The sequence below is a fragment of the Cucumis sativus genome, chromosome 1 (genome assembly GCF_000004075.3).
Source record: "Cucumis sativus cultivar 9930 chromosome 1, Cucumber_9930_V3, whole genome shotgun sequence".
NCBI lineage: Eukaryota > Viridiplantae > Streptophyta > Magnoliopsida > Cucurbitales > Cucurbitaceae > Cucumis > Cucumis sativus.
Window position 1 is genome coordinate 32,675,914 of NC_026655.2, and position 12,199 is coordinate 32,688,112.

At 30.2% G+C, this 12,199-nt stretch overlaps 1 protein-coding gene across 1 annotated transcript; it reads right to left on the bottom strand.

Annotated features, from left to right (window-relative positions):
* Window positions 1-10,463: 10,463 nt before the first annotated feature.
* Window positions 10,464-12,051, bottom strand: LOC101215480 (photosystem I reaction center subunit III, chloroplastic). The gene is made up of 2 exons (XM_004150583.3): window positions 11,255-12,051; window positions 10,464-10,706 (listed from the first exon to the last, which is right to left on the bottom strand). The coding sequence occupies exon 1, from the start codon at window positions 11,941-11,943 to the stop codon at window positions 11,269-11,271; it is 675 nt and encodes a 224-aa protein (XP_004150631.1). The 5' UTR covers window positions 11,944-12,051; the 3' UTR covers window positions 10,464-10,706; window positions 11,255-11,268.
* Window positions 12,052-12,199: the final 148 nt, after the last annotated feature.

Genomic DNA, 12,199 nt, shown 5'->3' on the forward strand with positions numbered 1-12,199 from the left:
AGTCAAAGTTGTAAAAAGTCAAAGGAAGGTGTATAAACAGTTGTACGATAAAAACCTATTTATACACAATTAATACAAAGTATTCAATTCAAAATAATAGTGTTAATAGCAATTACATCATCAAACTTTCAATTATTCGTAACAATTGCGCCTTCAAATTACTACAAGTGTTAAATTCTATCCTTAAACTTAACATAGTTATTCGAGTAATTCAACCTCCATAATAAAGATTGAACCCTTGGACTTATACAACTGTTATTTCATTACTTGAATTTGTTTAGTTAGTTTGACCTTTAGTTAGATCAAGAGTCTATTGTTTAGTAGTTTAACATGATAGATATCTTAGATTTGAATATCGTTTCCTTTGCTAAATTTTTTTATTATCAGTAGATGAAACTTAAGTTTGACCTTTTTATTTTAGAGAGCTAGTTCAACTCTTTGACAAGAACAATCCAAAATAATGGCTAAGATTGAGATGGAGGATTGCATGACATATCTCTCTAGCTTATTCTTCTTAAACTGTTTTCAATTGTTTTTATGTTCATGAGTCCTTACAACCTAAGAATTTTATGGTGTCTTGGTACTAGTCTTATTTTGGTTGGAGATAATAACTTGTTGTTAAGTACACAAACTTGTCATCGTATAAATAACTTACGTATTTCTTGAATCCATAGTGTTTCTTGTGATATCACAATTAGTTAAGCTAAGTCTCAAGACTATTTATACTTTGAGTTTTCTTTTAGTTATACTATTCGGGAGGATGTGCTCTTGTTAGGAGGGTGTTCTCGTACAATCTTTCATTTAAATGTACCACATAGCTCAATTAAATTTTCCATATATTAAGGTAGAGTGGTTCATTGTAACATAAACTCTGAAGAGTAATGCATTGTTATTTTATATCATATAACTAGGAGAGAACATGACTTTCGTGCTCATGAGGTTATCATATCATATTGTGAAAGTTTCAATCTCACTCTCCCTCCCTTATTAATTCAATAACGCTAATTATCTAGAAATTCTATCTCATACTATTTAAAAGTAAAACAAAAACAATAATTAAAGTCAATCTAGGGTGGTTATTGGTTATCTACATAGCACTTAATATCTTACAAGTTCTATGAGATATTCAAAGGGTCTAGATCAGACATAGAATTACATTTTTATTTTAAATAAAAGTATAAAAGTGAATTGAAGTATAATTAGAATTGAAAATGTGAGAAGGGTTAAAAAATGAAGCAATCAAAATGTAGGGATAAAAATGGGCAGTTAACCTTAAATTGAAAATTGAATGAAGGCATGGACAAGAAAGTTAATTAGATCCAAGTTTTAAGGAATATAGAAAAAATAAAGATGTTGAAGTGGAAACGGTAATTGGTCAATGGCAGTTATATTGATGAATGATTATGTTATTACTCCTTTTTGGAGACACTAATCTAAAGCTCCCACTATCTTTTTTCTTCCAACAAACAACACACATCCCCTCATCATCCGATTTTACCTATTTTTCTATGCTTAATAAAATATTACCATACAACTTACTCCATTACCTTTTTAACTTTATGTATAAACTTCCAAACAAAATATTTAATACATCTCTAATTTTTATTTTTCTTTCTTCATTCAACCAATTATCTATATTATACATAAACTTTCAACTCAATTTGTCATTTAACAATTATTTTCGTGTGACACCCATATATAGCTTGTTTGGAAGGAAGAAAGAAGATTACATGCAAAAAAAAAAAAAGAAAACTTATCTTTCATTGTGGTAAACACACTCTTATGCTTAGGATTTTGAATTAAAATGTGGAAGCTAAGGAGTGATATTGTAAACACCTAGAGCTGTGATTCAGACTAGGATTTGTAATCCTAATTCAACACCTGATTGCTAGCTTCCTATGTGCCTTTGCATCCCTTTTGATCTGGTTATATCATCTTTGTTTGTCTTGACCTACTTCTAAGATGGAAGACTATTACTCACAAACTAACACAATCATGATCTTCAGCATGCTTTGTCCTTACTCATATTTGTCCTAGAAAAAGGCTTAGAAAGTCATTTGACGTAGCATCGTTCCAAGCTGAACAAGTTTAACTTTGGATCTTATGGTTAAGTCACGAAAAAAGAATGTGCACGTCTAACTTTCATTTTTTCAAGTTTTTCTTAACCATACTTTCATATTCTCAAAGAATATAATGAATTGATATCACGTACAAATGAGACAAGTGAGAGGGTTAGAGAATAATACGTGCACAATATAAAACTTTCAAAATAGAAATAAGAAAAGAAAACAGGAAAGTGTGACCTATTGTAGCTAACTAGAATCTTAAATTAGAGTTGTATATACCAACACTTTAAACTCTTATGAGGAGTTGAATATATGATAGCAAACATGCCATATTTCCATCTTTAACAGAGTTAAAACTGTCTTCTCTCAACCAATTTCATCATGTCTTGATCTCTTTGTTTCCACTATATATATATTGATGTTACCTTAGCTTGTAACTAGTTTTAAAAAGTTGCGAATCATGAACAACAACCAATATTATTCTGCAAAATAAATATAATAATAACTAAACTAAATTATAAAATTTTAACATAATTTAATTCAAATACATCTTTTATCGTCAACCTCCCTCCATGTTAGACATTTAAATTTTCTCACTTCACAGTAAAAAAGAAATTATTATTATTAAGTTTTAGTGTAATAATGTTAGGCGTTAAGAGATTTTATCAACTAATTACATGCATTTTTGCATTTAATTAGTTTATAAATAGGTATCATTTTAAATTGAAAAAGGATTTTTGCCATTTTTTGTATTTTTTACATTAAAAAATTACGGTACCAAATTATTTTCTCTCTCTCAATTTTCAAGTCTCCAACCCTAAATTTCCACTTTCAATTTCCATCTCTCGTACTTATTTTCTTCACTTATCGGGTTCCACAACCCAGTTCTAAGTCCGGAGAATAGCGGATAAACTCTAGTAGTCGTTTCAAGTTCGTGTTCATGAGAAGATTACGTGAATTGGAAAGCTTCAAAGGTATGTTCTTTCTTTAACCCTAATTTCATTTAATTAGGGTAGTTTGAAGCATGTTAATCTCTAAATTGTTTAGTTACATTTAGAGTAAAATTTAATTCATTATTTTCGCTATGCATGTCTCGTTTTCCTTCATGTGGTTCAATTTCTATATCGTATATTAATAATTTCAACCCTTATACTTTCTACAATTCATATATTGATCATGGAACACCTTGAGTGTAGGAGGGACATAAATGGAATGAAATCACATCTAAACAAGAGAAAACATGAGAATATGAAAGTATGGTTTAATAAAGGTAAAAAATTGAAAGCTACTATCTAATATAAACAAAATGTTCATTTCTTTTCCGTGACTCAATTATAGAAACACAAAAAATGAGTGTACTTAGCTTAGAGTGATCATATGTTAACGTGGCCTCTCATAATTTTCATAAGAAAACCAAAATATGTTGGATAGTTTTCGCTCTTTCAATAGTTTAAGACAAGTAAATAGCATTATCAATTTTGCAAGAGATGCAAATAATGTGGTTGGGTAGTACACCTTTCATCTAAGCCAACTAATGCATTTTTAAGCTTAATATTTAAGCTTGGGTTCCAACCTTTTTCTAAAACAAAAGCTATTCAACAGAACCTATGTTCAATACCTAATAAGGTTAGTTGTTACCAAGAAAAACGAACTTCAACGTTAGTGATTCCAACCCCACTAAAATGTTGTTAAAGATAAAAATAAATAAAACTACTTTTACACCAATGTTTTCACATATACAAAAACTTATCATCCCTTTGTTGTAGCATTTGGTACCTGTGAGCTGTTTTTCTGTTAGGACAAACTTGGCCACTTTTGGAAGAGATGTAATATTCAAATCATCCAGAATAGTTCATAACTATGCATCTTTCTTCAAATTGCTTTCAACAACTTTTTCACCGTTATATTCTCTCATAAAGTATTTCTCCCTTTAGTTCAATTTATTTCCACAAACTTTAGTTCAATGGACTTTTTTGGACGAGATGGTGTATTCGTGAAAATGTTAATTTGTTCTACTCTGAAAAGATAATTACTCATGAAACTCATGCACAAGAGTAAGTAATTGAAATTATCTTAATTAGACAACACGAGTTTGTTGGACTAAAATTCTATTCAATATACTATATTCTAGCTTTTTTTTCTTTTCTTTTTTATTGATAATATTTTAGTCTTACAACATTCTTTTCCCAAAAATATAAAAGAATACAAGATGAATTTTATAGAAAAGGAAATTTGAATATAGTCTTAGAAACATTTTCCCCCAAAGAACAAAATGTCAACATATCACTAAAAATTGATAACCTTATTGATAATATATACATAAATAGAAATCAACAGTAAAATATGTTCACACTATCTTATAATTATATATACACCCACATGAAAACACATCAAATCATGTCAAATCCTCCTCTCTCCCTCCAAAATGATTTAAAAATTGCTTTCCACACAATCTTGCATTAAACTAAATAATTTCTAAGTAAGCACTTTTTGTGCTATTACTTGAAAGAGTCAATATACATAAAGAAAAGGGGCAATGGGTTAGTTGAAGGAAAAAAAGAAAAGGAAAAAAAACAAAGGAGCCAATGAAAAAGAATTATGTGATAGAATATGCCACTAAGGAAACAGTAATAATAGCAAAATGGCAGGTGAGTTAGGTAAAAGAGAAATGGAAAACTAATCAAACTTATTGGCAGTTGATGAAGACAAAGTTTAAGTAGTTAGGTGTGTCAAGTCAAAGATGTTGGAATACAACAATTAGTCTCTTACCTTAATCATGAGGTGTGTTTGGCCATGAAATAACAGTAGGACCAACTTCATTACGTATTTGCTTTTGTAGATGTGATGATCAAGAATGTAGTTGATGATTCTTTTCCTGTGAAATGATATTGATAAATCAAGAGGCTAATAGTACATTTCATCGATATTGTATGCTCTTTTCTGTTAAGTCTTGAGAAAATATTGAAAGTGTATACGTAGTCATACCACCTTAAAAAAGTTCAAAAGAAAAATAAGTTTCGAGCACGGTAAAATGTTGTACGTAGAAATGAGTAAGGTTTTTTTATTTGTGTGGAGGAGGGAAAGTAAAAGGTCAAATTAAAAGAAGAAAGAAAAAGTCTTGAAATTTAGCAATGATTTGTGACATTTCTTGCTATCTCGTGTCGGCAAGAAAATTTGATTTCTTTTTTTTTTCTTTTTGTTATTGCCATAATGACTATCCCACTTGGTTTTTTAGGTTATGAAATTGCAAAATAAATAAATAAAAGAAGGATTAGTGTGAATATATGGAATTTACAATTGACTATGTGTTTTGTGTAGTAGTGGTTTCTTAGAACTTCTTCCCCTCACTTAATTTGTCCCAATATTCATCCAATTTAACACACATAAACACACATGCCTTTAATTCTTCTTTAAGAGACTTACAATTTATAACTAAAAACTTCTTTTTTTCTTTTACTTCGAAAATTATGATTCAGCCATCAGCTTACTGTAATGGGTTTTTTTTATGATTCTTTTTAGTTAAACTATAATTTCTTTTTCCCTTTAGTTTTAACATTATATTGGGTTTAAAATAAGAGATGTATACCAATTTTAGAAATAATAATTAAATATATAATAATATTTTTTTAAAAAAAATGTAAATATAGCATAGACTTCTATAACTGATAAACTCTTATAATTTACCGGTGATTGACTAATATTTGTAACATAGTTTATCAATAAATAATTTTATTATTGATAAACTTTGAAAGATTTTGTTATATCAGTAAATTTTTTAAAATGTTGTTATATACTTATTTTGAATCTATTTGCTATATTTGTAACTATTTGTTGTAGAAATATACTATCCATTTTATGTTGGGCCAATCATTGGGCTTGGGTTGAAAATCTTATTTTAGAAAATGTTAATTATAATGGTTAGCAATTTTAAGCATAATAATTAAGTGTATAGCAAAATATAATTTCAAATGTAGCAAAATTTATCGGCGATAGACTTTTATAGTGATAGACTCTTGTGGTCTATCAGTGATAGACTGATAATTGCATTATAGTTTATCATTGATAGACTGAAATCATCAATAGATTTTGTTATTTTTACAATGTGTTTTTAAAATTTTGTCGTAGTTGTTAATACTTTAAATCTAATTGTCATATTTACGACAGTCACTTTAAAAAATTGTGATATATTTTTACAATCAAATTCTGCGTTCAAATGAAGTTATTTTGAAAACCGTTAGAGAAAAACAAGTTACATGGAAATTAATTTGTAAACATATAGTAATCTGTTTTGGTTTATTTAATTTATTCTTTACAAGAAATTGAAATGCACGTATTTTATTAAATTTTTTTTTGTTCATTCTTTAGAAAGGATAGTATTTTCAGTGTATTGAATCCATTGATTAGCATTGAGCTCTTATTTATAATCTACACAAAATAACTATGCTTTCATTTATCGTTTCATAATGAATCCACCCTTATTTTGAGTAGCAAGTAAGTTCGTTACTACAAATTTGGGATACAATGACACATGAAATCAAGAATAAATCTTTATATCATATCAAAGTGATATTTAAACGTTCTTGATATTCTTGAATATGAGGGAGATGAAGTAGCTCAAAAGAATCTCGTCGAAAAATTGTAAAAATAAAATAGGAGATTTAAACAAAAGAATAAATCTTTTAAAAATAGAAAAATAAAATCTGGAAGAGGAGTTGAAGAAACCTAGAAGAGAAGATGAATATATCATACACAAGAAGAAGAAAGAGAAGTGACGAATCATCTATAATATCAAGGGCAAATCTTGAATTTATGGAAATATTTTACTAGCTTCATGGGCTTTTTATTTTTGTTATACATACCGTAAATACTTTTGTGTTTTGTTACATTTTTTAAAATTAACCTTAAAACAATTATCAAATTTTTCATTAAAAACCCCTTAATCCCATTTCTACGTCGATAGAAACCCCTAGGGGCGTTTGGCGTGCCTGTTTGGAATCAAAGGTGAAAAGAAAGAAGTTAAATACCTTTTAGTTATATCTTAAGTACTTAGCCAAATGTCTAACAAGAGGACAGAAAATGGATAAACTTAGTTCATTTTGTTAACCCAGTTCGGCAAATATTGCCTATATCTGGAGAGCTTCTTTGCTCTGATATGGAATATTATTGAGTTTTTCAATGTATGACTTGTTGGATAGATTAAAATGAGTAGTCATATCAAAACTAAACATAAACTTCAAGTTCTCGTGAATTGTTTCAAACATCCTTTGAAGAGTGGTGCACACTCCCCATGAACACTAGAGCTGTACGTACAACTCCCATGATCTTCTCGTTAACAAGTTATCCACATTCATACCAGCTCCCTTAGTTTTTAGAATTGATTCCTCAATTCAGCAATCTTCTGGCTAACATATTTCATATCAAAATAATCATCCTGTTCTATTTTTTGTAGGTTGTTTAACATCAACCTTATCTTGCATGATGAATATATTAGGTATAGATATACATGAAGTCCTTCACCTCTTTCGCTGCACTCTACTCAGCAAGTTAATTATTCACCGTTCTTCGTCGTTCCTTTTTTTTTCTCCACGCACACCGAACAAAAACCCGAGAGCGTACTTAATATATTTATTTCTGTTTTTTTAGAAAATAAAATCTCTTTTCCATAATCTAAGGAACCAGCCTTATTAAGATTCCAGCTGTTAAAAAGATTTTATTTATTTGAAAAGATGGTAATCTATTTGTCAAAATATCTTAACAAAATATGTCTAGGAATTGAATGTTTGTAAGCTTATTTGATGGGGTTATGACGTGTAGTAATTACAGGTGTCTATGTTTGGGATATAGGATTTGGAAATCTAAATTTTCGAGGCATGTGTATGGCGTGCTAGTTTTGAATTTCTAAGCTTTCCTAATTTGTTTAGTTTTTTTTAATGAATTGTACATCCTAAATTTATCATGTATCAAATTTTTAATTGATTTTTTTTTTTCATATTTTGTACAAGTAATTCAACTTCTTGACTTTATTGATTTTTGTGACAATAATGTAAATGGTTGCATTAGCATGAGTTTTTTTTTTTCAATTTCTTGACAATAATTTTAAAATTCAATAACAATAATTTTGATTATGATTGCATTAACATAAATGATCTAATTAGGAATATTACAAACTATTCACAAATTATAATAAGTCATGTAATCAAACGAGGTTTATGAAAGTTTTGGTTAAGCAAAGCAACATAAAAAATAGTCAAATAGGTTTCAAAATAATTAGCATAACCAAAAGGGTAATGCAAAAGCCAAAGTCCAATAGAGTTACATTTAACTATAGTTATGGTTGTCTTCCTATGATACACATACAATGTATTTTAAACCACTTTTATCAAAAGAGTTTAAATTAAAATAATTTTTAAAAAAATATTTCTCTTAAATCAATCCAAATAAGTCCTTAGTGTTATAGGTAAATTGACCAACGAAAAAGATGAATAATGTTATTAAATTAAAAATAAACCATGATACATGTGATGTATATTTATAATTTCTATTATATTATCAATATATTAATATTTAATTTATACTTGAGATCATAATAGATAGGTCATCAATTTTCACCTAGGAAAAATATAACACGATAAAAAAAATCGCCTAAAATGAAGGAAAGATTAATTTTAAACAAAAAAGATAAAAGAGATGGTTAAAAAATATAATCTAATAATTATTATTATTAAAAAAAACTTCAAAAGAGAAAAAAATAGAAGAATGAAAAAAATGTATATTTTTAAAAATATTATTGTGATAAAATCAAAGGTTGTAATTGGAATGACTATGAACAAAAAAGTTTTTAAAAAATTCATTTTTATTAATTTTTCAAGGTTTGCAGCCGTTGTCACAGTTGGTGTGGTCGAAAGTTCACTAACGACCGGAGTTGTAAAAAATGACAACAAATGGGCAACTGACAATGGTCAGCGGGGTGGTGTCTGGAGTTGGCCAATAAATTTTATAGATTGAATTAAAAAAAAAAAAGGTATTTCATTGGCTTCAATAATGTTTACTATTCAAATTAATGGGAAAGAGTTGTGAAGACGGTTCCATGGATGGTGTAGGAAGCCTTAGTGAAGACGATCATTGATCAATGATGAAGATCGTCAACAGTCGCCAATGTTTAAGACGATTGGTTGTTCGCCGACTATCATGACAATCGGTGGCCTAGAGTCATGGCTATTGGTCATTAAACATCACTACGATTGTTTATTAATAAACACAACATCGATAATTAACTATAACATTTGGTTGTCTTCGATCAAGATGTTCACCTAACAACAGTAGCGTCCAAAGTTGTAGGTCACCAGAGTCAAGATAATTGGTCATCGACGATCGATAATTGTCTATTAAGACGATTCAAAGGCGACGATTAAGATGATCTTGAGCTAACGATTGAGATGATAGGTCGTCATGACCATTTGATCGATCGTGATCAACCATCATGGTTGATCATGAAGTTGGCTAAAGTTTGTTGCCAACTGTCATCAATTATAATTGATAAGAGGTTGAAATGAAAAGTTTCTAAAACATATGACATTCAATCAAAAGAAAAACATATTCCAAATACATGAGTTTAGTTTCTTAATCTCAAGAATTTTATTCCATGTGTCCAAACATGGGTTCTCCCAATTTAATACCTATGGGGTCAATTATCCCTTTAATCCCTTCGTCCGAATCCTTCGACACCTAACAGCGTCCGCCTAAAAATCAACAAGTCCAATTAGAAAATGTGCAAACTTTTCTTATTGAACTAGTTTTTTCTTCTTATTATTAGACTTTTTGTATGTTGTTTTAGACTTTTATTTGAAATATTCATATTTCAGTTTTTAATTCAATTATTTTATTTTCATATATTTTATAAATTTTCATATATGGTTACTCAATTTATTATATTTCAAATATTAGTACATTTCTAAAAAATTTGAAAATTTTGAATCGTTCTTGTAATATTATATATCATTTTAGGTCACTGTAGTTAAAACCCTTAAAAAGGAAAAGATTTTCTCAGAATATTTTCAAACATTTATAGAAGTCTATCTATTGAGTGTGTATCATTGATATACTCTAAAATTTCGTCACATTTATAGATATCTTTTTTCCAATTTTTCTATTTTAAATTTATTTTTTCCTTTCATAATTATTAATTAATAGTTAAAATTTTAACTTTACCATCTTTCTAATTTACAAATAATTTTGCTATTTTTAGAAATGTAACATTTAAAATTTGCCATTCCATGGTAAGGTTATGGGTTTCAAAACTCAAGGTTATAGGCAAAATCACTCATCTCTCTCTATCTCTCATCTTTATGCTTCTGTGGTATTGCTGTTACCCTCTTTTCAAAACATCAACATTAAGAATTTGAATGAAAATTTCTAATTAATTACTTAAGAAAAGATTGATGGGTCAATCATGTTAAGAGAATTTTGAGTACAAAAGAAAGGGGAAGTGAAAAGAATAGATTGCCCTTGTATCCAACACAAACCAACCATTACATATACTCATCTCAAGTTTCCAAATTAAATACACAAATATTTCACAAACTCCATGCCATTCCCCTCCATATCCTCCAAAACTCAATTCCACTTCCACTTTCCCTATCTCTGTCAATACCACAACAAAACAATATGAAACAAATGAGAAGATTGGCCGTTGGTAAAACATACATAAAGAGAGAATTCATAAAAAAGAAAAAAAAAAGACAACCAATAATAAATAAAGACCATCTTTTTGTTCTTCGTGTTAAATCACCATTAAAGCTAAAAACATAATCACATCCATTACATTATAAGAAGTTGAAGTACATCGATTACATTGTAAGACCTTCACTGCACTTCTAACTAGAAAATCACCGATACCAACAAACAAATATCAATATCAGTATCAATTAAGAAGTAAGTGATGTTATGATGAATAAGACATAGAATTATGTGCTCTAACACTTTATGAACCACACTTGGAATACCCAATAATCAAAGGAGCAGATTGGCCATGGAAACACCACTCCTAAAGAAACATAGCTAAATCCATTTTTATGGTATATTCACTTATGAGCTTGAAAATTAGCATAAAGCAATTCAGAGACATAACAACCAATTCAAATACTCCATTGAATCACTCAACTTAACTGCAACAAAAAGAAGAGCAGTACCTGAAGTAGAAGAATTAGACATCTTTGGCAATGAGTTCACCATTGACAAGCTCTCTGTAAGCAGCAACAGGCCAGCTGAAGCCTCTAAACACCAAACTAGTGGCCAAAGGAACATCAATGATAATCTCCTTTTGGGTAGGTTTCTTTTCATCTCTAATGGCGATTAAGTAGCTCCTTCCAACCCATCCAATCCACCCAGCAATGTAAAGGAACAAGAATCCAGGAGTAATGAACTCACCCCAATGCCTCTGGTCACCACTCACAATCAAATGAGGCAAGCCATCAGCACCACAAAGAAGCCCTTGTTTCCCATAGAAGGCAAATCGCCTCTTTGTCTTTTCGATCGTGGCTTTGATGGCAAGCGCCGGGGCGCTATCCGGGGCGTAGTTCTTCAAAGAAGACTCAAGTTTCTTGATCTGCTGCTTCTCCCTCTTGGCGAATTGCTTGGATTCCTTGCAGGGGGTGAGACCGGAGATGTCGGCGACGGCGGGGAGAGGAGCGGAGAGGAGGATGGAGGAGAGAGCCAAGGCAGCGGAGAAGGCTTGAAGAGAGGAAGAGGTGTTTTGGTTTTGATTTTGGGAGGCGGAGCAGAGAATAGATGAGGAGGGTTTTGGCTTCAAGGCGAGTGGGGAGCTAAATTTGGGCTTCAAGAGGGGTTTTGAGAGGTTAGTGGGGATTGTGAGAGACATTGTTGAAATGGGTTCGAAGGAATTGGGAATTGCAGGAAGAAGAAGATGGAGATTTGGAGAAAGAGTGTGGAGGGAACGGTTTTAGATTCAGAGAGGATCATGAGATTAGTGGTGGAGAAGGTGGTTTTGGATAAGATGAAGAGAGTAAGGGAAAAGCTGAGTTGGATAGTTGTAATTGGCACAACTTTGTATTATGATTCTCTCCTTCTATCTTGGATAAGAGACCAACCCCACTTCATTTGTCCTTTTCTTTCTT